The following is a 27,159-nucleotide window of genomic DNA, read 5'->3' as shown; positions in this document are numbered from 1 at the left end:
CTCTATTAAGCCCTGCTGACAGCTGTTGGGTTTAGGGTTAGGGCCCTGATTAGATCATAAGTGATAGCTATCCATGTCAAAGGAAAGCCAAGCCCACCATTGTGAATGTTGCTTTTCTTGGTGTCTGATCTTTCTTGCTGCAACCATTTCCTTCCCAGCAGCCCCTGCTGGTGTCCAGAGCGCAGGAGGCAGCGAGCCGAGGGGAAGCCTGCTCTGCCGATCTGGGGGCAAAAGAGCCCCCACCCGAAAGGGGGGCAGAAAGTGATCCAAGTTGCCTGGGAACGAAGCTGTTGCCACCCAGCAGGTCTTCCCTGCAAGGCGAGGACAGATCCGGCGACTCGGGGCAAAGCGAGAGGCGAGCCCCAGAATCTGTGGCTGGATCTTCCGGGAGGTTGAAGATGCTGAAGGAGATTCCCAGGGATGACTCCTTGCTGGCGCCCAGGGTCAGAAGAGAGGTCCGTATCCTTTGTACAAAGGGTTTTGATTGGATTTGGTTAACTCCAGGGCCAGTCAATTCCCACAAAGTGTTTTGGGACACAGTTGAGCTGAAATGAATCTGTGCGGTGAAAATCCGTCTTTCGGTTACAAAAGTTCATACACAAAATGTTAGGGGTGTGTGTTTTGATGTTATTATCAGGTGTCAACATGCACACACAGATTTTGTGTATTAACTATGGGACCAAATGATAGATCTTCACAGTGCAGATGCATGCCAATGTTCGATGAATAGCCTTTGATAATTGACATGCAATGGTAGACAGCATTTGACTATGCTTGACAGTTGACATTCAGTGGTAGCTCGCACTTGATTCTATCAGGTTGCTCACCTGCAATTGTATTAGTATTATATTTCAGTTGGGAATTGGCATGCAATGCCATTTTGCTTTTGTGCCGGACAGCTGACATTCAACAGTGGTTACCTTTTGATAGATGACACACAAATGGTATTTAGAATGGGACAACTAACATTTTATGAGATTTCACAACTGTTGCTTGCTAAACTCAAGCCTAAAGCATCCCAGTTTGCAAGGTTAAGATCAATGTAGATTAGAACCTGAACATTCACGTTCAAAACGTGAATGTGGATTTGGAAACTGGGCAGTGTTCCGATACTGAGTTTGGCCCCTGGGTTAATTTTGTGGGGCTTAATTCTTCACTGACAGCAATATCTTTTAAAATTTCTAAATTTTCAAATTTTCGCAGGGAGAGAAAAGGTCTGATGTGGGAAATCGTCCGGTGACTCTTCTGACTGACCACAGCCGCGGGTCAGACCTGTCTGATATCATGGAAGAAGAGGAGGAGGAAGAAGAGGAAGCAAGTCAGCAGTCTGGCAAGGCAGGAGAATCAAAATGGGCTCCAAGTGAATGCCCTGGCAGAGAAAATGGAGAGAAGGTAATCTGTTGGTTCCCTTAATCACATGAGTAGGGAACCTTTGACTCTCCAGGTGTTGCTGATCTATAACTCACATTAACCCCTAGCAATCTTGGCCAATGGTCAGGGATGATGGGATTTGTAGTCCAGCAACATCTGGTGCCCCACAGGTGCCCCACACCTCCTTGGAGAAGCTAGAGGTGTGGTCAGTCAGTTGGGTTCACCCAGAGGAGCATTTGTTAATAACCAAGTATATCATTATCTCCTTCTCCAAATGATGGGGTTCAAGGCAGCAACCTGTCCCCATCTAGATGCTGACCATGCCTAGATCTGATTAGCTTCAGCAGACTGGTTCACCCAAAACCAGGAACGAAATGGGGTGCATTGATCACTTGCTTCAGGAGGTTCCCCTTGTTTGGGAGAGTCCTTCGCCATGTCCCCCAGGGAGAGCCCAAAAACGGAAGCAGCTCTGTTGATCTGGGACCATGTTCATCCCACCACAAAGCAAATAGCAAAATATCAGTTTTATTAAGTACAGCATAATGACAATCTTATGCATAGTTTCTTCCTGGGAATATGCTCCATTGAACTCAGGGGCTTTCACTTCTGACCTCACAGGATCAACTTGTCAAATCCCTTTTCCCCAGAGATCTTCAGCCACCTGAAACACATCCTTTAGCTACGGCAAGCCATCTCATTAAGGAATGGCAAATGGGTGAGTTGGGGGAGAAGTTAGCACCCAGCAGCAGTTCTGTTTAGTTGATTGCAGCTTCTGGAAGCTCATGATCAGGACTTGTAAACAGGAGCATTTGTGAGGGTGTTTTGAGTGCTGCCTCATGGTATGTGCAGGACCAAGAGACATGGACAGTGAAGCAGATGCTGCATTGAGCTGCAGTACCTGTGCCAAGTTTCTTTTCCTGTCTGAAAATGTGCAGAGCTACATCTGTAGCAGTGCAAACTGGTTGCCTTGCTGGAGAAGAAGGTACAGCAATTTGAGGCCTGCCTATCCATACTACTGAGCTACTAGGCAACATCCAGAATTTCTCCATAGAGCAGAATGGACTGTATTGGAACAGCAACACAGGTGAGATACCTCTACAGAGGAGGAAGATCACCCATTGCAGGAGACGAACCCCTGGAGGAAGGTGACGCACAGAAGCAGGACTGTCAGGAGCCACTCTGTGTCACTGGAGCTGCTTGTCTTTATGATACAATGGTTAATTCGAAGCAAGATTCTACAGCAAATTAATTCTAAGGAAGTGCTTACAAATGTTGAGACATGGGAAACCATAAAAATGGATGGACAAATGGACAGACAGACAGATATGGATTACTAGGGGCTGCCATCCCTGCTCACATTGCACACAGCTTCCCCCCTTCCCCCCACCCTCTTGCTACAAATCCTCCAATAGGGTCTGTGTTCTGACTTTATGCAAATCCAGGATTGTCATATAGCACTGCAAACCCTCCTACGTGATGACAGCCTCACATTTATATATATATATAGAAAGATACCCCATTAAGAGTTGTTTGGAGGAAGACAAGCCTTGTGTTCCACTAGATACCTGCAACATTTTTTCAGCCGGACTGCACAGATCATTGAGAGAGGGTAGATCAGGTAGACAGGCCTATGGAAGAAGACTTGAAGAGCCAAGCAGGAAAAAAGAAAAATCCTTTCTGACCTGCTAAGGTTGCGAGACGTTTACACAGGATGAAAATGCTGGTGTTTGATGCATCGCTGAGCCAGTGCCCTGGGCCCAGATCAGAGCTGGGATACTGGCCAATTCTTCCGCCTGGATGTTCACATACACACACCCCTCCATATCCCTAACTTCTTTCTATGCATCTGGACTCCTCTAACTTCATAATGTTGGTCTTCGCAATGGATTTTGGCACAAGAAGAGCCCTGCAGCCACAGGATCAGACCAAAGATTCATCTAGTTCAGCATTCCATTTGCTACAGTGGCCAATCAGATGCCTCTGGGGAGTCCATGGGCAAGGCAACAAAGGCAGCTACCCTGTCCTGCTCTCCCTCAACCCTCCCCAGTAACTGGTGTTCTGACGTAGATTGCCTCTGGCTGTGGAGGCTCCATTTAGCGACCACAGTTAATATAGCCACTGATAGATGTAGCCAGCCTCCTCCACGAACTTGCCTAGCCCTCTTTTATTGCCATCCGAAGGATTGATGGTAGGTAAGCGCTGTTCCCCCATCCCTTTTAACACCTATTTCCTCTTTCTCTCTCCTTCTCCCTTGCTGGCCTGTTCTCCGGGGCTGGAACACAGCTGGACCTTGGCGACACCGATAGCGACGAAGAGATCCTGGAACGGATCCTGGAGATGCCATTGCAAAAAAACTGCAGCAAAGCACTTTTCAGCATCCCAGAAGTAACGGAAGAAGAGGAGGAGGAAGAAGATTGGGACCGCGGCCTGAACAGACCAGTTTCACCCCCTCTGGCAAGGAAGTCTTCTGATGACTTCCGGGATAGGTCTCCCTACAAAAGAACAGAAGCTCCTCCTCTTTCTGTGGATGTTCCACTGAAGAGGAACCAGGTTCCATCAGAGGAGGAAGTCTTGCTGGATGTCCCCGGGAAGTTCAGGAGAGAGGGTGTGAGTGAGATGCCAACTTACCCTGAGAACTGGGAGTGGGATTGCCCTGAGATTGCTGTGGAGAGGAAGTCTTCCCAGTGGGGAAGGCCCAGCCGTTGCAGAGAGAAAGGACTCGCTCCATCCCAGGGAAACAGGAAGAGGAAGGTGGATATACAAGAACGACCCGCCCGTTCCATGCTGAGCAATTCCCACCAAGGCGGAGGAGGCCTCTACAGGGCCCGGAGCCTGAAGGAAAACTTGGACGTGATCACCAGCCTCGGGGTGGAGGACGAGTCGGATCTGTGCAGCTGGGCGAGGCGGAGACCCCGCCAAAGGAGGACGGTGCCCCTCGAGGCGGCGGGGGAGGAAGATGGCCCCGGAAGCCTCTCCCGCTGCCTCAGCCCGGAGAGCTTGGAGATCAACGTCGAGTACGACTCCGACGAGGACATGACGATCACGTCCACCCCGGCCAGCCAGCTCAGTTTGGACGGGAGGGCCGACGGATCCCCCACGGACTGCGAAGAGGGGTGGAGCGACTCCTCCAGCCGCTCGGGGTCAGTCCAGTCCAGCGGGCCGAGGGAGCTGAAGAGGTGCAGCAGCTTGGAAGAGGAGAGTGGGGATTGGAGCACGTCCCCCAGCCGTTCACCCGGGAGGCTCTGCTGGAGGAGGAGGGCCTCCACGGGCGCCTCCGAGGAGAGGAGCCGGAGTCTGGAGAGGAACCCCTCTCTCTGGAGAGGCGGGCTGGAGCGGCCTTGGAAGGATGTCCTTCCATCGTCACACCCACGGGTCTGTGAGCTGCCCCCTTCCCCTACCGCTATTGCTGCAGCTTGCCGCAACCCTGACCGTGCTTTCTCTCCCCAGCTCCCAAGCTTGCTTGCTTTCTGATTCTTGTGCTGAGTGCTTTGCTGGAAACAGAGGCGCCTCCTATTGTCCTGACAGCTGGAGCTTGTGGTGCATTTGTGGTGCTCCTTTGTGTGGCTTTTCTTATGTTTCACTCCAAAATCAACTTGGCTAGCTGGAGGCTTCCCATGCAGTATTCCTCTTCCCAAAGGGAAACCCTGCTGAAGAATTAAACGTTTTCAGAATTCAAGGACACATTCCAGCCCTCTCAGCGAAGGGTCAAAGCTGGGTTGGCGAGGGGTGTGGCCTAAGGCGAGGAGTGTGGCTGAGGAAGGGGGTGTGGCTTGTGGAGAGCCCGCAAGGCCATAGGCCTGGGGGGTGGGCCACATTTGGCCCACGGACCTGATCTTCCCTCCCACTGCATCGTGGGTTTGGGGACACGTCAGAGGTAACTTGTACCACAACACCAAACATAATGGACTTTCCCAAAATCTTCTTGGGTCCAGATTCCACAAGTTTCCAGAAGAGGAATATTGCATCTTGTAGCTTTGCGTATGTGCGTGTGTTTGTGTGATTCCACCCTGGCCATAAATTTTCAGATCTTGTGAGGATGGATCAGGGACTAATTCTGCCAAGGGTTCTCTTCCAGGTGTCGGGCAATGGCAACCTTGAGCTGCTGAACTCAACCTCTTGGCAGGTCCCTACCAGGAGAGGCAGGCGTCCCCGAAGAAGGCGTCAAGATGTAGCAGAACCTCCCGACACAAATTCCGGTAAGCTGCTTAGAAATATAGAAATATAGAATTGTAGAGTTGGAAGGAACTCTGAGGATCATCTAGTCCAATCCTATGCAATGCAGGAATATGCAGCTGTCCCATACAGGGATAGATCCTGCAACCTTGGCATTATCAGCACCACTCTCTAACCAACTGAATTATCCTAGAAGGGTTTTTTTGTGAGCGGGGAAAGCTACAAGGAGGGATCCAGTACCAGTCTTAGGCATTCCTGGGGAGGAGGGAATAATCAGGGCCTGGGGATCAACCCAGTGTTTTGCTGGGTCCAGGACCTGGCCCAAGTGCTCTGGGCTGGCAAACAGACTTAGAACTGGCCTTGGTCTAATTCAGAGTTTCCCAAACTTGGGTCTTCAGCTGTTTTTGGACTACAACTCCCATCACCCCTGACGACTGGTCCTGCTAGCTAGGGATGAAGAAGAGAAGAAGAAGAGTTTGGATTTGATATCCCGCCTTTCCCTCCCTTTAAAGAGTCTCAAAGAGGCTAACATTCTCCTTTCCTTTCCTCCCCCACAACAAACACTCTGTGAGGTGAGTGGGGCTGAGAGACTTCAAAGAAGTGTGACTAGCTCAAGGTCACCCAGCAGCTGCATGTGGAGGAGCAGAGACGCGAACCCGGTTCCCCAAGTTACGAGACTACCACTCTTAACCACTACACCACACTGGCTCTCTGATGGGTGTTGTAGTCCAAAAACAGCTGGAGACCCAAGCTTGGGAGACCCATGTCTAATTGCACCCTTTTTTGTGTGTCTCGGGCAGACTCTTGGAGAAGCCCTTCCCCTGAACCAATGGACTCCGGGGGCTCAGCCCGACTCTTTGTGGCCCTCTTTGACTATGACCCTCCCTCAATGTCTCCAAACCCCGACGCAGCTGAGGAAGAACTCCCCTTTCAGGAGGGACAAATCCTGAAGGTAAGAGAAGAGCTAAGGAGAAGGTGGACAGTTCTGTTTCCCCCAGGTTATCAATTTATGTGGGAATGTTCAGGGAGGCAGGAGAGGATATATTGTTTAATGATATCCTTCCTAACTTGCGTTAGCAAGTTCTATATCTTAGCAGAGTTTAAACATTCCCCTTTAAACACACAGCAGTTTGCTTGTTGCAGGCTCATCTGAGCCTCTCTATATAAGATTCCTGGTAAGATCCCTTCTCGTCCCTCTTGAAAAGAATAGACACGACAATCTTATTAAAGTCAATATAAAAGTAATTTACTCACATTCATTTAGTTCACAGTTGGATCCCTGAAGGCAGACTTAGGTTACAAAAGTATATATACATGTGGAACTATCCCATACGGGAGTTAGTCCCAAGTGACTGCCGACAGAAAGACAAAATGGAGAAAAAGAGCAAAGTGAGAGATGCGCAAAGCGGGACAGAAGCCATGTAAGCGGCTCTTGCTTTGCTTGCTCCCATCCGTCCCTCCTCCCGCTTCGCTGCAAAGCCAGCAGAGCAAGAGGTGCTGCACAGCTCTCGCTGAAGCCAGCAGAGCAAGAGCAATATATGTGCAGCGGCTCTTGCTCTGCTGGCTTCAGAGCGAAGCAGGAGGAGGGACAGAAGGGAGCCCTTATACGGAGCTCCTTCCATCCCTCCTCCAGCCTCGTTGTAAAGCCAGCAGAGCAAGAGCCGCTGACACGCTCTCTGCGGCTCTTGCTTTAAAGCTGACTTCATAGCGAGCGATGGACAGGAGCCATGGCTCCAGCTGCGGAGGCATCCCTCAGCTTGCGACTGCAGTAGTAGCCGAGGGATCCCTCTGTTGCTCTGTTGCCCAGTGCATTCGCTCCATAAGATGCACACACATTTCCCCTTACTTTTTAGGAGGAAAAAAAGTGTGTCTTATGGAGCGAAAAATACGGTATGTATGGCTTGGAGAGAGTGGGTAGAAAAATGTTTTCCTCTTCTCTCATGACCTGTGGGCATCTAATGACAGTCCTTCTTCACGCAGAGCACAGTTGAACTGTGGAACTCCCTCCCACAAGGAAGCAGTTATGGCCACCAATTTGGACAGCTTTAAAAGAGGATTAGACAAATTCACAGAGGAGGAGAGCTCTAATGATGACTATTAGCCATGATGGCTCTGCTCTGCTTCCATAGTTAGAGGCAGCAATGCTGCTGAATAGCAGTTGCCAGGAGCCACAGGAGGGATGCTCTTGAGTTCGAATCTGGTTGGCCCCTGTGAGAACAGGATGCTGGGTAGATGGTCCCTATTTGGCCTGACCCAGCAGAACTCTTCTTCTGTTCTCACGTTTGTTTGCTGGTTTTATCACACTGATATCACACTTTTTATCTTTCCATCAGCTGAAGGTGCCATTCTGGTCAAAGGTCATCCAGAGAGCTTGAGTCCTTTTGGTCACCTCGGGAGGAGCTTTTTCACTCTCTCCCCCTCCCCCTCTGAGAAACTCTGCTTTGGTGGTGCTGATAACAAGAGGAAGTTCGATTCTGCAAGGTTCCTAAATTAAGCAACAGTTTGGGGGCCCGTAGTGGTTTCTCTTCTGTATCAAGACTCCTTACGAAATTTTGACCACTTTGCTTTTCTAAATCTGCTTATGGGAAGAGGCGAAAAACTCGGCCACTTCCCAAACCCTTGTCACCATCCTCTACCGTGAACCTTTTTCAGCACCCTTGTGCACAATTTTTAAGAGAGGGAGAGAGAACTGTTTGCTAGATTTCCTTTTTAAAATATATATATTTTATTGATTTTTACATAAAATTTCCAAAAATCATACAACATATTTTCTTATCTTATACAATGTTTTGGACTTTCATCAGCCACATCTGAAGATTTTTCAGTCTTTATCACTTAATCATTAGTTTCAGTATTACTTTTAATAGTCTTTCACTAATAATTCTCTTCATACTTTTTTCTGCAATATTTTGCATAGTCCTCCTTACAAAACTTCTTGCAATCCTACTAGCGTAATCTGTTGATTACAATTGCTTTTCAAATAATTCACATATTTAATCCAGTCCTCTGAGAATCTCTGATCCGACAGGTTTTGAATCCTTCCTGTTATCTTATCTAATTCTGCATAGTCCATTAATTTCATCTGCCATTCTTCTTTTGTCGGTAATAGATTTCTAGATACAAATATGCATTTCAACGGTGTGCTCCCTAGGGAATCTAAATACGTACTTAAAATGCCTCTTTGCAAATATGGTTTGAAGATCCAGCAAGGCTCTTTTTACGTTCTTCATATCTCTCTGACTGCTCCCCCCAAAAAACTCTCTTTCAAATTATTGTCCATCTTTCTCATTGTTTCCTCCTCCTCCAGATTTATGGCCAGAAGGATGCCGATGGATTCTACAGAGGAAAATGCGGGGGGAGAACGGGCTATATCCCCTGCAACATGGTCTCTGAGGTCCAGGTGGACAGCGAGGCCACCAGGAAGCAGCTCCTAGAGGAAGGACGGATCCCTACAGACATGCTGGTGGAAAGTCTAGGTGCTCTACTCTGACCCGTGACCTCAGGGTGGGATGGGGAATCTCAGGTCCAGGCCCAGATGTGACCCACCAGAAAACACTGGTCCACAGCACTCTCCCCAGACCATTCAATCCCCAGCTCACCCTCCCCTCAAATGCTTTTGCCTGCCTGGAAGGGATCGTTGAATTGTGGTCATGCCCCTTGCAAGCCAGGATGCCGAGAGTTGCGTGTCTCCAAATCCGGACTCTATACCACAGTGATTGAGAGCTGAATCCACCAACTGAAATTAATATTGCAAAAAGGTTTCTTACATTTCATTATCTTGCAGATTGCTAATTCGCTTGGGTTTTGTTTTGGTTTTTTTAATGCAGATAACGGTGTGTTTTCCCCGCCTCCTCGTCGCCTCACAGTTCGCCCACCAAAACCTCGGCGGTCCAAAAAAGGTCTGTATCGTGTCCGGGGTGTTGATTGCCTCTTACAGCCCTCTCAAGTCCCATTTGAAGAGATTGTCACAAAGCTGAGAAACAAAAAAACACAGTCCATACACAAGATGTGGGGAAGGGCTTAGCTCATTGTTGGAGCACCTGTTTTGCCAGTGAAAGCTCCCATGTTTGAACCCCAGCATTTCCAGGGCATGGGAAAATACCTGAAATCTTGGAAAGCCACTGCCAATCAGTGAAAATGGTCCTCCTGAACTAGGCAATTCAAGAAAAGGAGCCTATGTTCCTACTTAAATCAGCCCCTTTATTCAGAACAATGAGGACTAGAATCTTGCTTGATTTTTAAAGGAAGACCCACTGCTCAGTGGCTGGCCACATGCATTGCCTGCAGAAGGTCCCAGATTCAGTGGGGGAAAGCCAGTGTAGACCAGCAGTGGAGAACCTCAATTCCAGGGGCCAAATCTAGCCCTCCAGGTTTCTCTGTCTGGTCCTCGGGACTGTCTCTAGGAAACACACCCTTCTGGCTGTCAGACAGAGAGGCCTGGATGGCTGGATTTGACCCCAGGACCACACCCTTCACCAGCCTTGCTTTGCACCCTGCTGGAGTAATTTTACCTCGTTAGGAGGTGCCCTTGAACTCTAAAAATGTTTCTTGCTTCTATAGATGGAGGAGGATGCTTTTCCACAATGACTTTGTGTGTGCTGTGGGAATCTGGGTTTCTTAGAGCTAGCAAACAAACACAGTCCATTCAGAGGGTTGTAGCTCAGGGCCACGACACCTGCTTGGCAGGTAGAAGGTCCCAGGTTCAATCTGTAGCATTTCCAGCTGGGGGAACAGAAAAGATCCAAAACTCTGGAGGTTACCCACAGGCTAAAAGGCATTCCTCACCCCTGGTGTATGGACCATTTTGAACTAAGTGGGCCAAGGATCTAACTTTGTAAGAGACAGCTTCCTGTGTCTCATGGGCTGGCCAGGGTGATGCATATGGAGGCACTTCTTGATACGGTGTATAGTTAAACTACGGAACTCCCTCCCACAGGAGGCAGTGATGGCCACCAACCTAGGTGGCTTTAAATGAGGATTAGATGAATTCATGGAGGAGGAGGCTAAAGGTAAAGGTAAAGGTACCCCTGCCCGTACGGGCCAGTCTTGACAGACTCTGGGGTTGTGCGCCCATCTCACTCAAGAGGCCAGGGGCCAGCGCTGTCCGAAGACACTTCCGGGTCACGTGGCCAGCGTGACATCGCTGCTCTGGTGAGCCAGAGCTGCACACGGAAACGCTGTTTACCTTCCCGCTGGTAAGCGGTCCCTATTTATCTACTTGCACCCGGAGGTGCTTTCGAACTGCTAGGTTGGCAGGCGCTGGGACCGAGCAGCGGGAGCGCACCCCGCCGCGGGGATTCGAATCGCCGACCTTTTGATCAGCAAGTCCTAGGCGCTGAGGCTTTAACCCACAGCGCCACCTGTGTCCCCAGGAGGAGGCTAGTAGCCCTCAATGGCTTGGCTTGGCCTCCACAGTCAGGGGCAGCAATGCTTGTGAATATCAGTTCCTGGAAACCACAGGAGAGGAGAGGACTCTTGTGCTCAAATCCTGCTTGTGGGCTTCTCACGGGCATCTGCTTGGCCACTGTGAGAAGAGGATGCTAGACAAGATGGGCCACTGGCCTGATCCTGCAGGTGCTTATGTTCTTATGAGGATGGCTGAGGACTCTACAACATTGTTTTTGAGGTGAGGTGACCAACAGAGGGTTCCACCTACTAATCACAGCAAGATATCGCAGGAACATATGCAACCTTTAGACCAGGGGTAGGCAAACTGAGGCCCGGGGCCCAGACCCAGCCCAATCGCCTTCTAAATGCAGCCCGCGGACGGTCCAGGAATCAGTGTGTTTTTATATGGGTAGAATGTGTACTTATTTAAAATGCATCTCTGGGTTATTTGTGGGGTGTAGGAATTCATTCATATATAATCTGGCCCCCCACAAGGTCTGAGGAGCAGTGGACTGGCCCCCTGCTGAAAAAGTTTGCTGACCCCCGCTTTAGATGATCCTGCCCCATTCCTCCATGTAGGATAGCAAAGGGGTGTGACAGCATCAGCAGGGGGGGCCTGTGGTAATATGGTGGTAATATGGTAATATGGTGGTAATATGGTGGTAATATGGTGGTAATATGGTGGCCTGTGGTAATATGGTGTCCTGAGCAAGGACAAAACTTGACATCCCCTACCGCCCAAATATTTCTTATTTTCACAGTAATTACTTTTTTTATTTCTTATTGTTTTGAACCCCCCTCGGCTCGGCAACAGATCAGAACCCAAAGCTCTGCCAATTAGAGCACCTGCTTTTCTTATAGCTGCATTTAAGGTTAACCATTTGCTCTGGCTGTTGGGCCTCAAACCAGCAATTTGGAAATAACTCTTGGCTAAGTCTTTGTTCTTCAGTAATGGGACGGACGGACACACTGCGTTTCTATTTAAGCTGGCTCTTCTGTTTTTCATCCCCACAGTGGAGCAGGAGAAGCAAGAAGAGAAGAATCCTTGCTTTGGTGAGCATTGCTTCATCTTCAATTAGTTCAGTGATTCCCAAACTATGTGTGGCGCATAGTTAAAACGATGGAACTCCCTCCCACAGGAGACAGTGGTGGCCACCAACCTAGGTGGCTTTAAAAGACGATTAGGCAAATTCATGGAGTAGGAGAGGGCTATGGATGGCTACTAGCTGTGATGGCTGGGTTCTGCCTCCACAGTCGGAGACAGCAACACTTCTGAAAACCAGAGGGGCAGAGAGAGCTCTTGTACTCAAATCCTGCTTGCGGGTTTCTCACAAGCATCTGGCTGGCCACTGTGAGGACAGGATGTTGGACTAGATGGGCCACTGGCCTGATCCTGCAGACTCTTCTTATGTTCTTCTGCTCTGGGCGGCAGGCTGAAATAAGGAGCTGTGGCCGCATGCTTCCTTTTCTCTGCTAGATGCACATGAAGGTCAGGATCTGAGCTCTGAGGATGATGCCCCAAGGACTATGGTGGCCATCTTTGACTACAACCCCAAAGAGAATTCTCCCAACCTGGATACAGAGGTGAGCAAGAGCGGCTGGTCACCTAGTATTTCCTGGGCTAGGAAAGCACTTGAAGGTTCTTTGGTGGTGATAAGCAAAGGCTAATCAGTTTTAATAGCATTGGGGGCAATTCTGTCTCACCCTGGTAAGCCTCTGAGCCTCCCCACTCACTCTGCATACAGTCGTGAGGGGGCAAGAGGGCTTCTCTTAACATCGTGTTTTCCTTGATACTATCTTCACCCTTCAAACTAGGTCAGGCCAGCCTTCCTCAGATACTTCTGCAGATCAGCCCTGTCTTCACACACATTTCCAAGGTCACTCTCCCACCCAGCCCCCAACTTTCTCATTGTCTTCGCTGTTTTCCTTCTAGGCAGAGCTGAGGTTTTGCGCTGGGGATATTGTCACTGTGCTCAGTTCCATGGACGACGATGGGTTCTATTATGTAAGTACAGAATCCTTCCTTTTTATCCAAACTGTTCAGGCGCTAAATGATGTATCTGAATAAAATCAGAGGAGCTGCTGCATCGATATGGGTTTTGCCAACTCTTCCACTTAGTCTTAGTCCACCACTTTGAAAGCTCTGCCATCGTTGACCTTCACCGGGTTTCCTTATAAAGAGTTGTTGGCAATTAAGAGCTGCAGACCCGTCATTTTTTTCAAGGCAGCTGAGCTGGTCCACCACTTAATTAAAATAAGCTTTGGGGAACCTGATTGGTTCGATCAGAGATGGATGAAAACTGGCTGGCCGCTAATACACGACATTTGCACAAGACGTAATGGACATGAGGCACACACTGCCACAAAGCAGGACAGTGGTCACGAGTTTGGGTCAGAGAGGACTGACTTAGCAAGGCCTATCAATGATGACAGCTATATGTAGAACCTCCATGTACAGGGGCAGTCTATCTCCAGCATCTGGTACTCTGAGGTTTAGTGAACAAGAAGAAGAAGAGGAAGAAGAGTTTGGACTTGATATCCCACCTTTCACTCCCCTTAAGGAGTCTCAAAGCGGCTAACATTCTCCTTTCCCTTCCTCCCCCACAACAAACACTCTGTGAGGTGAGTGGGGCTGAGAGACTTCAGAGAAGTGTGACTGGCCCAAGGTCACCCAACAGCTGCATGTGGAGGAGCGGGGAAGCGAACCCAGTTCACCAGATTACAAGTCCACCGCTCTTAACCACTACACCACACTGGCTCTCACTCTGTGCCCCTCACTCTGAATGACTTTTAGGTGTCCACCAGTTTCATTTACCTTGTGGGCTATAGAGGCATTTCTCTTCTTTCTCTGCAGGGGGAGGTGAATGGGCAGAAAGGCCTTGCACCATCTAACTTCCTGGAAGCAATGTCCTTGGATGGAGAGCTACCTGCAGAGCCCAGCCTTGGAAGGCAGGTAAGGGGGGTGCCTTGCTGGATCGGGGCCTAGCTGCAAATGCAGGCTTTGATCAAGGCTTTAGAATAGTGAATTTATGAATCTAAGGTGGTGGTGGCCCCCAAATGCTTGGGAACCACCACCACCTTAGATTCATAAATTCATCCCCACTGCCCCTACCCTAAAAGCATTATTCAGAATTGCAGTTTGCACAACCCACTAAGTAAGATAATAACACAGCAACGTTCAAAAGAGCAACAATTAATTGTGCATTTGTTCAAAATCCAATTAAAACTCTTCAATGGATGAACTTGGCCCAGTGATACCAGTTTTCAAACCTGCTTGATGGTCGTTGACACCCCCGGCGCCCCCCTGCTGCCCCCCATGGCTCTTAGCGCCCCCTAGGTAATCCCGCTGGTACCACCCACTGCTCTCGTCTAGAACATCAGGAAATGGGCATGCGCTCCCTACCCAAGCACCCCACAACCTGGATTTCAGCAGGCAATTTGTGGCATGCTCCCAACTGCCCCAGTTTAACCAGAGACAGTCCAAAATGATCTCGGTCCCCATTTGGGGAGTTCAGAGTTTGGCCCCATGGGGGTTGCAAGTCTCTGCTGCCTACTGACTCAACCTCCTTCCCTAGAGACTGCCTAGAGCAGAGCTTTCCAAACTTTTCATGTTAGTGACAATTTGTAGACATGCGTCATTTCACGACACAGTAATTCAGTTTTACTAGGGTTGTCTTGCTTCCAAAAGTAAAAAGCAGGACACCAGCTGACCCACTAGGATCAGCTGCCTGTGGGAGTTCCCAATGGGAATTTTGCCTGGCTTTGAATATTCCCAATGGGGAACTCCCAAGGGCAGCCGACATGGCTCAGTCTAAGTGTCAATCAGCTGATTGGTGCTGGGAGAAAGTCCCTTTGAAGCCGTCATGATGTCAAAAGACTGGCAGATGGCCAACCCTGCCCACTTACCAAAATTGTCCCTTTGGCCAGATAGAGGTAAGGATCCAAGCCAAAGGCTGGATCTAGTGTTCCACACTTGATACAAATGCACACCCACATAGCTGTTAAGACAACATTGCAGTTCACACCCTGAACCACTGGCAACCAACTATAGGACAAATATATTTTTCTAGTGAATCTGTAGCGAAATGAACTGCTTTTTCAATCAGTGGAGAATGGGCAGTGAGCAGGTCTTTATTTTTATCTCTATAATGTTGGACAGCATATTGTCACCTTCACAGAATCATAGAATCACGGAATTGTAGAATTGTAGAATTGAAAGGACGCCCCCCAGAGTCATCTAGTCCAACCCCCTGCAATGCAGGAGTCACAGCTAAAGAATGCCTGACATGGTTTTATTTTGACCCCACTTTCCCATTTGTTGTAAACTAATTCTTTATTTGCCTGGCTTTGCACGTCCAACGGTTGGTTGCGTCCCTTAGAGAATGAGAAAGCGGAGAGTCCAGTGACACACGCCAGGCAGGCAGAGGGAGACAGAACGACGGAGAGAAACCATGTAAGCAGCCTTTTCAGAAAATTCACAAGAGCAGCATTTCGTGCTTAGGTGTCACATGCAACAGCTGGCAGCCACCAGCCATCATGGGCCGTTCAGCAAATACCTTCAGCTAGCAAAACGGAAAGTCAAAATCACTTCCTCTTAATGCCAAACTTGGGCAGTGGGTGCAGACAGAAATAGAGGGGAAATGGGTCTATTGGGAAACAAGAGGGCAGGAATCAACATGCTCTTGAGGGAATTCCAAGGTTTACAGAAGTACATGTGTGTTGGTGGAAGCGAAACAAAAGAACTGCCAGGCAGCTGAATCCCAGTGAGGACTGAGCATGCTCAGTGAGCATGGAATGTTGAGTGTCAGTTGGAAAAGAAAACAAGAAAACTGGGAGAAGGGATGGAATAGGGAGATGGGATGGAATAAATTAAAGGGGGGCAGCTGTCTGGAACCCTGAAAAAGGACCAAAGCAATGAGGGCCTATTTGTGTATCCCTACAGATAACATCATCTGCCTTTTCTTTTTCTTTGCTGCCATCTTCCCTTCCTTTTCCTTCAGCAGTGGCATTCACCAGATTATGAGGCACAGCCTTCTGTCTTGGAGTAGCAGCTAGATAGCTCCACTGCATCACGCCATCTCAGTCAGATGAGAGCCTTTGACCCATGGGCCTCTCGTGCTTTGGACGTATCAGCTTGGAAGAAGGAGAAGATAAGCTTCTGTGAGTCTGAGCGAGGCTGGCGATGACGCAGAGCTGAGACGCTGCAGTGCAAGATGAATTCTGCTTACCAGAAACTTAAGCCTTGCTGGCATTTTACTTCCAGGAACTGAGGATGTGCTGGTCACTCTGTGAACCACTCTAGAAAGGGACTCCAACAGGAACATTTGCCATTTTAGTTTACCTTTTCTCCAGTGTGTGGTTTTGGCCGTGATGTTGTCCGATGGATGTTTCCCATCTCCATTATCTGAGAAAATGTTCCCCTTGGTTAGGAACCGAAGCTCCTTTCCCTAGGCCTGCATGGGGTGGGGACTCTCCTCCATTCCACCAGGATTTTCCTTGAGGCCTCCCACTGGTCTGTTGGGGATAGATTTTTACAGCAGGGGCATCTGAGAAAAAGACGGACAGTGATCCCACCAGGGTGTATGTGTGTCACGTTTTCTGAAAGCTGGAATAGATTTTACTTGGGATTCCCGCCCATTGGCTATTCATGCAGATTCACACTACAGGCCTCGTGCAATTTATAATCCAGATCATGGAAGATTCTAAATTGCTAGTGATTGTGGCAGAGTTTTCCCTCTCACACTAGGATCACCATTTGAGGATTTAATGCCCAGATAGGCCTAAGCGGATGGGGAGACACCTATGGTCATCCAGATGTGGTCCCCCAGCAGCCACCATGGCCAATGATCTGGGGTGATGGAGGAGACGGTGACTTGCCATGCTGGTTGTGCTCTGCCTCCTTAGTCAGAGGCAGTAATGCTTCTGAAAACCAGTTTTCTGGAAATCGCAGAAAGGGAGGGTGCTCAGGTCCTGCTTGCGGTCTTCCCAGAAGAGGCATCTTGCTGGCCACTGGGAGAACACGATGCTGGAGTAGATGCCTTCAGGGCACTTCTGAACTCCCTCTGAATGAGGCAGCAATGGCCACCAACAGTTGCTGGAAACCACAGGAGGAAAGAGTTGCTCTTGCGCTTGGGTTCTGCTTGCAGGTTTCCCATCCCACAGGCACCTCGTTGGCCACCGGACTAGACGGGCCTTTGGTTTCATCCATCAGGCTCATCATATGTTCTTATGACTCCATCAACATTTGAACAACCCAGAACCTCTGGGTAATTTTGGTCACAGTGACTTAGCAGTCTGGGAGCCCTCGTCTCCTCAGAATCTTTTCACATTCTTGCACTGGATCAGATCCTGATGACCATTATAGTTCTCTTTGCCACTGGGCAGGATGTTTTAAGACAGCTGGCTGAATAAGGTCCTCCCCCCTGCTCTGGAGGATTCTCACTTCATATCTTTTTACAGTCCTTTAAATTCCTCAAGTGTTTCCCTCAATTCAACACCCAAATATCAGGATTTTACATTCTGCAAAATTCAGCAACAACTTCACAGCTCTCTTTTCTTAATAGCTTCATTTCCTACCTCACCAAACCTATCAGAACATGCAGGTGACATTTGGCAGGACCCATTCCATAGATTTCTGGCTGCGTGATAAGGACAGCCTTGCCGGGTGAAACCAAAGGCCTGCCTCCATGGGCTCTATCCTGTTTCCCATATGCTTCCAGGAAGCTCACAAGCAGAGCAGGGGAAAAACCTTCAAAGTATTTTCAGAACCAAGTGTTTTGATAAAATCCAGTGTCTTTCACACATTCCCACATATCCGGGGTGAAGAAATCCCCCAAGCGGGTTGGTCAAGCGTGGGACTATAAAATAGGCCCCAAAATTCTCCTTAAATGAAATTTCTTCTTCTGTAGAAACTCTGGAGAAATTTCTGAAAAACAAAAAAAGGAAGCAAGAAAGAGCTTTGATAAATACACGGGCGTGTGAGTTCTTGTGGTGGTGGAGAGAGGCAGTTTGGCCCTCATCCCTACATCCCACTGTGCCAAACAAATATGGCAGCCCCAAAGGGTCATGTGACCCTCTCCTCAGGTCTGCCTTATGTGAGCTGTCAAGCACTTCTGGCTGGGGAGGGGGCACAGTGCCAGCGGGTACACCCTGCCTGAGGAGTGTGTCTCTTGGGTTGAGGAGAAGCCTGTATTCCAGGCCAAGGGGTGTTTTAAAACTATAGACTAATAGTGTGACTCTCATTCTTGCCACTGATGTTCCTCTGCATGTTTTTTGGGAGGGGGAAATCATGCTCATCCTGTTCGCTCTGGGCCATTGAGTGGAGGGTGTCGGGGTTTGGATAAACTATGTTTTTATTTAAAAGAAAACTAATTTATTACATTAAAGTCTATTTTCACAAAAAAAGGAGACTGTTGCCATTAGACGTTTACTTCTTTCTATGGAGGGGTTTGCAGTGACCTAGTGTGAAGCCGTGGAAAAGGCAAATTCCATGCTAGGGATCATTAGGAAAGGAACTGAAGGGGAAACATTATGGTGATACCTCACTTGGAATACCGTGGTACCTCGGGTTACGGTAAGTACTTAATTCATTCCGGAGGTCTGTTTTTAACCTGAAACTGTTCTTAATGGGGCCTCCTGCTGCCGCCGCGCCACCGGAGCACGATATCTGTTCTCATCCTGAAGCAAAGTTCTTAACCCGAGGTACTATTTCTGGGTTAGCGAAGTCTGTAACTGGAAGCGTCTGTAACCGGAAGCATATGTAACCCGAGGTACCACTGTACTGTGTACACTTCTGGTCGCCTCGACTCAAAAAGAATATTGCAGAGTTGGAAAAGCCTCAAAAAGGAGCAACCAAAATGATCAAGGGAATAGGATGACTCCCCTATGAGGAATGGTTGCAGCGTCTGGGACTTTTAGAGTGTCTGGGGCATTTAAAGAAAAGGCAAGAGAGAGGTGACACGACAGAAGCTTATAAAATGATGCGTGGCATGGAGAAAGTGGGTAAAGAAAAGTTTTCCTTCCTTTTCTCAAAACACCAGAACTCATAAACATCAAATGAAGTTGAATGTTGGAAGATTCAGGGCAGATAACAGGAAGGACTTTTTCATGCAGTACAGTGGTACCTCAGGATGCAAACGGGATCTGTTCCAGAGCCCCGTTCACATCCTGAACAGAAAGTAAGACGCGACAGCACATCTGCACGTGTGCGGGTCGCGTTTCGTCGCTTCCGCACATGCGTGTGACATAATTTTGAGCGTCTGCACATGCGCGAGCGGCGAGACCCAGAAGTAACGTGCTCCGTTACTTCTGGGTCGCCGCGGAGCGCAACCCAAAAGCACTCAACCTAAAGCGTATTTATCCTGAGGTATGACTGTATAAAGGGACGCAGGTGGTGCTGTGCCACAGAGCCTAGGACTTGCCGATCAGGTGGGCAGTTTGAATCCCCGTGATGGGGTGAGCTCCCGTTGCTCAGTCCCTGCTCCTGCCAACCTAGCAGTTCAAAAGCATGTCAAAGTGCAAGTAGATAAATAGGTACTGCTCCGGCAGGAAGGTAAACGGCGTTTCCGTGTGCTGCTCTGATTTCGCCAGAAGCGGCTTAGTCATGCTGGCCACATGACCCGGAAGCTGTACGCTGGCTCCCTTGGCCAATAAAGCGAGATGAGCGCCGCAACCCCAGAGTCGGCCATGACTGGACCTAATGGTCAGGGGTCCCTTTACCTTTACCTATGACTGTATAAACTGTGGAACTCCTTCCCACAGGAGGCAATGATGGCCTCCCACTTGGATGGCTTTCAGAAAGGATTCAACAAATTCATGGAGGAGAGGACTATCCTTGGCTACTAGCCATGATGGCTCTGCTCTGCCTTCACAGCTAGAGGCAGCAATGCTTCCGAATACCAGTTGCTGGAAACCACAGGAGCTTAGAGGGTTCTTGTGCTCGAATTCTCTTTGCAGGTTCCCCACAAGCATCTGGTTGGCCACTGTGGGACCAGGATGCTGGACTTGGCCTGATTGAGTAGGCTGTTCTCATGAGATATTTTTGGGGTTTGCCTCCCTCTCCACACCTTTTTCTTCCAGAACATCTGCCCCACCCCCAGCTCACTTCCTACTCATTTGCAAGACTGGTGGGGAAGGCTGTGTCAAGAGAGAGGAGGCCCACAAAACTGTCTGTGAGTTGGCAACAGAAAAGCTAGAAATTCCCCTATAGATGCTGATTCCACCCACCCAGGCAGAAATTCAGCGAGTTCAGAAAAGCCTGTCTATGATTTAAAAATAATTTATTGCTGTTCAAAACACTTCCCCATTCATTAGGCTGATGGCACTCTTAATATGGCTAAGGTGTGTGCGGAGGCAAAGCTGATCAACACCACTGTGAGGTCAGACACATTTATCATGTTTCGAACTCCGGAGATGGAGACTGAGGGGAAGTTGCCTTGCATAACTTCTAACTGTAGCTGAAATTTCTCATGTGGCCCAATCAACCGTTGCTTTGCAGGGAACTGAAAATTAAATGTTGCAATTGCTATGAATCAAGTGCATTTGCTCTGTCAGGCTCTTGATCCAACGGGACTGTTATGGTCTTCTCTGAACACCACCAACATCTCACAAGGGTTTTGGGAAGAGATCACTTCCAGCTTTGTAGCATGGGCTGGACCAGGGGCTTTCCACTTGCAAAGGAAATGCCCTTGGAATGGGATGCTCTTGCATTTGAAGGTCAACACTCCATCTCTGAAACTACTCACCTGACTGTTTTGGTCAAGCCATGTGAATATGATGTCAGGTGTGGAACGTGTGAAGCTTTGGCTAGGCCCAAAGGAGGTAGGGTGGCAATCCCCAACAATCATCTAATTGGTGGGGTTGGCAAAGCACAGTCCCTTTGCCCACATGGTTTCACTGATTGATTGATTGATTGATTGATTGATTGATTAGATCAGATCTATATTGCACCATCTTCTCCAACAAGTTCAAAGTGGCATGCATGTTTCTCACCTCTCCTCATTTAATCCCCACAACAACCCTGTGAGGTAGGCCAGGCTGAGACACAGTGGCTTGACCAAGGGTTATGCAGTAATCTTCATAGCTGAGTGGGGACTTGAACCCTGGTCTCCCAGGTCCTAGTGCAACGCTCCAACCACTGTGCCACACTGGCTATCCAAACTTCGTGGGCCACCTGCCATCATTGTGATGCCTGGTGATTGGCTGCTTGGCCTCATCCACCTGACCCACTTGGCCATCAACTCATCCAGGTATCCACTCCAATATTAGACTCTTAGGTTAGTGTCATTGCCACCAGAACCAGTAGTCAAGGGGGCTGACGGCTAAAATGGTGCCATGATTTGGAAGAGCAAAGAATGTGTTCCATTGGTGCGCAATGGAAACAAAGATGTTGAGGCTGAAGATCTGTGCTGTGAACGTACAGCAATAGCTGAAAGTCTTCCAAAGACCATGCCACTACAAGGAACACTTCATATTACTACTTATTATTATTATTATTATTATTATTATTATTATTATGTATTACATATCTTTATATTACAACATGAACTCCTGGATAATCTGCCTAATGTTTCTATTGCTCTAAGGATCCTTCTCACACTTCCAGTGCCAGTGGTGAAAGCCATTTCTCAGAGCCCAAAGTGTAAAACCTTACGTACGCTCAGCAATGCTGCTAAAGAGACTAGTTGGCTTGGCAACTATATCCACTGAACATGTCCAAACATCACCACCTGACCTGAAGGAATTGGTGACGAAATTTGCAAAGGAATGGGCACACAGAATGAAACCGAATCTTTCAAGGGACTTAAATTTTTTACATCACAATTCACAAATTATTCAACGTGATTTACGTGCTGAAACATGTTATTTTGTATTTGAGAAAGATAATCAAAGATTGTTGCATTACTTATTCTTGCAATTTAAAATAAATTCAGCAACTTCAACTTGAATGCTTTTTCAATTTTTCTATGACATTTGTTTTAGAAAACTGAAGTCAGCAGTTATTTTGGAGGAGTGTGACTGTTGCCTAGGATGCAAAATTGCCTGGTACTGGCACTGCATGCACAGCCGTACAAAGTAAGAAACGGCATTATCTAGTTATAAATCTCAGTACATGATAATATATTATGTTGTTTTGCTTGCCTTTTTAAAAGAAAGAACTCAGACTGATGATGGAATGAGACATGGTGAGAGAAGGAGAAGGAGCTAAAAGACAGTGTTGCCATCTGAATAGAAAACACAATTTAACCTGCTCTTGTGCTTTCAATGTGTAGCAAAAACAAAACCCCTGTGTTGCAATACAGAATAATCTGCTCAAATACAGCCGCAATACGGTAAATGTATTATTATTAGTAGTTCGAATATAATCCAAAATTTAACAATCATAAACTTCATTATGCTGGGAGTGTGCTCTGGTGACTAACCAGAACTGCATGTGCTATAACTGGATCCAGCCCAAATGACTTGATTATTGCAATTAATTAAATAATTTTAAATTTTAATTAATTAAAGCAATATGTCATTGCTTTAAATTAATTAAAGCAATACATTGTTTTGGATGTAATCTTGCAGCAGAAATTCATGTGGCAACTCTAGCGCTATGAAACAGCAATGGAAAGGTGCCAATTGAGGCTTGTGACAATTCCCTGTATTCAACGAACACCTGTGCAATAGAATATGCTGCAAAAGTCGGGATATGGCCTGGGGGAAATGGCTGCTTAGACTCCAAGCTCCATTCCTGGATAGAGCTTTAATCCTCCCAAAATGTATTATTACAGTCATACTTCGGGTTGAAGTAGCTTCAGGTTGAGCATTTTCGGGTTGCACTCTGCGGAATGTGTTACTTCCAGATTTCGCCGTTCTCGCATGCGGACATACTCAAAATGATGTTATGCGCATGCACGGAAACGGCGAATCGCCAGGACAACCCTTTGTATTTTTTTTTAATGAATATTTATTAGCATTTTCAAAAACACACACACACAAAAACAACAATTAAACAAAAAATAACAAAAATACAAAAATCCAAAATTTAAAAGGAAAAAAAAAACAGTTAAAAACACACATAATTCCAATTACTTATTTTCATTTAACTTATTTCTCAGACCTCCTCACACCTCCCCTTCTTGTATTCCAATTTAAATTATTAATTCAGCAAATCCTTATTATCCAAATTAAAAACATCAATACTTAAACATCGTTGCTCATTCTTAAACATTTTTCCTAAAGTCGACCAAAATTTCCCTTCCACGGCTTTCCCCAGTTCCAAACAAATAGCAAAACAAAATAAAAACAAAGCAAGTTATAATTATATACCCTTTGGATTCCCAGACTCCACCCACCCCTTTCCCGGTTTCAGTCCCCAACAAGTGTTCATCAGCTCAATATCTTGTTTAGCCTAGAGATCTCACATCCGAGGCTTTTAAATCTCTTTCAGTTCCTCTCTGCCAGCCTTTTTGATAGTCCTTAATGTTGAACCCCAAATTTTGGAGAGGCTTCGGCCCAACAGGATCCATATTTTTTCCAGCCAGCCCTCCATGCTTAAAAATAGAGCCTATGGGGTACTCCAACATACTCCTTTCAAGTCCAAATGTCCCCAAAGCTCCAACTTCCACCTTGATCAAGTTTATAATCCTTCGGTCTTCAGATCTCCACATGAAGGGATCTCTCAGTTTTAGGCTCACCAATTCAGGCCAGGCTTTCCACATCAAATTGTTATTCTCCTTTGTTGCTTTCATGTCAGGCCACAAATTGCAACTCTCATTTGACATCTGCAAAATTACAGCTCCTCCTTCCTTTTCTTCAGGGACAGCATATGTCTCCTTCTCCATATTCTCATAACTCTCAAGTTTCTCTATTTGTCCAGTTATATGAGCTTCCTGCTTCGAATCCTTATCAACTTCAACAAAATTGTTTGCTGCTGAGACCAGAGTTATGACGCTTATAGCCAAAACATCAATTTCACCTTGTAACTTTCCCAAGAGAACAAATGTTCTATCCAGTTCAGTCTGAATTTTGCCTCCTCCAGCCATTCTTGTAATGTCCTAAACCCCCTCTAGGGGGATTTTAGTTTCTTAATGTTTTTCAGCTCACATCCAATAGTCAATTTAATTTGTATCAGTCCTTCCTTATTCTCAACAAATTGTAACAAATATAACCAGCAGAAGCGACAGAAACAAAGTTCTCTTTTTCCCTCTGACAGCCAATTTGACAGCTGTCAAACTCCTCAGTACTTCATCATCAGGCTCTCTCGTGGGACACTCCTGGGTCCGGGGGGGGGGTGAAACTTCAGCTCCCAAAGTTAATCTTTTACCCTCCAGTAAAATTTCTTATAGTATCAAACCATGAAGGTTGAAGTCTTTTAGAAAAGGAAAGAAAGGATCCTCTCGACCTTAGATAGCAGGTTCTTTGCTTTAAATTATCTACAAAGAGGGGGGGCGGACTTCCTTTTTAACCCTTCCCTGCTCGTTCCTAATTTAACAAAGATTTTTCTTTAAATTCCGAATTCCATCTTACTCACGGGTTTTTACTTTAAAGTCCAATTGTTCCAAGGAAAAAGTCAGCGCTCTCCGACAATGGCTTGCGGCTTCGCTCCGCAGAAGGAGCAATGTACTCTCAGCACCGCGCCGCACCCCGTCCCCGTTCTGAAGCCTTTAAAAAGGCTCCTTCGCAGTTTGGGGGGCGCAAATGGTGCCCGTCGAGTCACCAGGTTCACAGGCATCCGCGCCTGTGATTTTTAAGGGTCCCCGCGTCGCCGCCGCGGACAAGACCCGATCCTGCGGAGCCGATTCCCTCCAGAGCTCGGAGGGAATCCGCCATTAGTCGATGGTGCTAACCCGGAAGTATAACCCTATGAAGGCCATCTTCAGGAGAGTTTGTATTAAAGAAACAATATTGTAAAATAATCATAACTAAGATCAGCAACAGGTACTCAAATAGACGATTTTTGATCTTACAGAAATGTACAAGGTTACTTACTGGCTCGCAACAATCTACGTATAAGGAACTGGAATGTAAGAGGAGGGAATTAAAAGGCCTGGAGGTGAATTCATAGAATTATAGACTTGGAAGGGACCATGAGGGTCATCTAGTCCAACCCCCTGCAATGCAGGAATCTTTAGCCCAATGTGGGGCTCAAACCCACAACCCTGAGATTGAGATTCTCATGCTCTACTGACTGAGCTTTCCTGTTGGTTTCAACTGTGGTTAATTTATTGCATATAAAATAGTGTTTCAGATTTGGTGGGAAGGGTTCTTAGTTGATGGCTAATAGAATATGTAAACAGGAAAATACATCTAGAACAGCGGTTCCCAAATGTTTTCAAGCCACCACCCCTTGGTTTCTTAAATTCATCCCCCATGCCAACAAAAAGCATTGTTCAGAAGAGCACTTGGCACGACCCTCCAAGGAAGACAATAACACAATTATAATTCCTTAAACTTTGACTTCAGCTCAATGTCATTTTGTAACTCAATCAGTTCTTCCTTCACCACCTCCACTTCCTCAGTATCTGAAAATTGAATTATTTCATTTCATGATGGTGAATTTTCACAAATCCGAAGCAATGTTTTTTAACGTATCCCTGAAGGTTCAAAATGATTTTCCTCAATTTCTCCTAGCTGGAAAGAGTTGTTGTTACTTGGGAACTCTGCTATTATTTTAAACTGACATGGGTTGCATAAGGTAGGGGCACATGCAGGTGTACGAAACATTTCTCTTCATTTTGATGCATGCCACATTATTATGTATAATACTTAAAGAAATTCCTTGACCCTCCTGCAGGGGTAGGCACCTAAGGCCCGGGGACCGAATGCGGCCCAATCGCCTTCTCAATCTGGCCCGTGGACGGTCCAGGAATCAGCATGTTTTTACATGAGTAGAATGTGTCCTTTTATTTAAAATGCATCTCTGGGTTATTTGTGGGGCCTGCCTGGTGTTTTTACATGAGTAGAATGTGTGCTTTTATTTTAAATGCATCTCCATGGGGCATAGGAATTCGTTCATATTTTTTTTCCAAAATACAGTCTGGCCCACCACATGGTCTGAGGGACGGTGGACCGGCCCACGGCTGAAAAAGGCTGCTGACCCCTGACTTAGACCCTTAGATCCTTTTCACGTGTACTACTGGCAATTCAGGTGTCCCCCATCTTATAGTTGAGAACCTACAGTACTTTGCCTCTGTCTTCACCCAAAAGGAAAGCAGTGTCCAACCTGGTGATTACAGAATAAATGATACAAGGAGGAAACTGCAGCCCAACACAGGAAAAGTGGGGGCAAGGGAACAGCTAGCTACTTTAAATGAATACAGAACTCTAGAGCCTGATGAGCTGCACCCAAGCGTACCAAAGGATACTAAAGGAGCTTGCGGGTATAATCTTAGAGCCTCTGAGGTCCAGCTCCGAGGACCTTCCGGCGGTTCCCTCACTGCGAGGCTACCGGGAACAATACAGAGGGCCTTCTCGGTAGTGACGCCTGCCCTGTGGAACGCCTTCCCACCAGATGTCAAGGAAATAAACAACTATCTGACTTTTAGAAGACATCTGAGGGAAACCTTGTATCAGGAAATTTTTAATGTCTACTGTTTTGCAGTTTTTTATGTGCTGTAAGCTGTCCAGAGTGGCAGGGTATAAATAATAATTTATTTATGCATATTATTATTATTATTTCTTTAACATTTAAGAATTATTGAAGAACAGATGAGGTCCCTGGTGGCTGGCAAATGTCCCCATCTTCAAAAAGGGGAAGATTTTTGTAATTTAGATCGAGTAGACCCACCTTATTTCTTTAAAGTTATTAAAACCATTTTTAATATTGTGTTTTAAATCTTGTAACCTACCCTAGGACCTTGGGGTGCGGGAAGGGTAATAAAGTGTCGTAATAACAATAACAGTAGTAGTAAGGTAAAGGTAAAGGGACCCCTGACCATTGGGTCCAGTCATGGCCGACTCTGGGGTTGCGGTGCTCATCTCGCTTTATTGGCCGAGGGAGCCAGTATACAGCTTCCGAGTCATGTGGCCAGTATGACTAAGCCGCTTCTAGCGAACCAGAGCAGTGCATGGAAATGCGGTTTACCTTCCCGCTGGAGCGGTACCTATTTATCTACTTGCACTTTGACATGCTTTCGAACTGCTAGGTTGGCAGGAGCTGGGACCGAGCAACAGGAGCTCACCCCATCGTGGGGATTCGAACCGCTGACCTTCTGATTGGCAAGTCCTAGGTTCTCTAGTTTA

General features: G+C 47.1%; 1 protein-coding gene across 1 annotated transcript in view; it reads left to right on the top strand.

Annotated features, from left to right (window-relative positions):
• TSPOAP1 (TSPO associated protein 1) overlaps window positions 1–16,508 on the top strand; it is a gene marked incomplete at its 5' end in the record, with an annotated part of 32,527 nt that extends 16,019 nt beyond the window's left edge. The window contains 13 exons of the mRNA XM_081844349.1: window positions 159–455; window positions 1,204–1,392; window positions 3,655–4,743; window positions 5,447–5,567; window positions 6,345–6,496; window positions 8,852–9,020; window positions 9,372–9,443; window positions 11,947–11,985; window positions 12,410–12,516; window positions 12,866–12,937; window positions 13,787–13,885; window positions 15,312–15,385; window positions 15,933–16,508. Coding sequence (XP_081700475.1) covers window positions 159–455; window positions 1,204–1,392; window positions 3,655–4,743; window positions 5,447–5,567; window positions 6,345–6,496; window positions 8,852–9,020; window positions 9,372–9,443; window positions 11,947–11,985; window positions 12,410–12,516; window positions 12,866–12,937; window positions 13,787–13,885; window positions 15,312–15,338 — 2,433 coding nt within the window. The 3' untranslated portion in view covers window positions 15,339–15,385; window positions 15,933–16,508. The remainder of the gene's footprint in view (window positions 1–158; window positions 456–1,203; window positions 1,393–3,654; window positions 4,744–5,446; window positions 5,568–6,344; window positions 6,497–8,851; window positions 9,021–9,371; window positions 9,444–11,946; window positions 11,986–12,409; window positions 12,517–12,865; window positions 12,938–13,786; window positions 13,886–15,311; window positions 15,386–15,932) is intronic.
• Between the last annotated feature and the right edge of the window lie 10,651 nt (window positions 16,509–27,159).

This window comes from Podarcis erhardii (genome assembly GCF_964252035.2).
Source record: "Podarcis erhardii genome assembly, chromosome: 16".
Taxonomy (NCBI): Eukaryota; Metazoa; Chordata; class Lepidosauria; order Squamata; family Lacertidae; genus Podarcis; species Podarcis erhardii.
The sequence above is the reverse complement of the archived record's forward strand: the minus strand, read 5'-3'. Positions and strand labels throughout refer to the sequence as shown.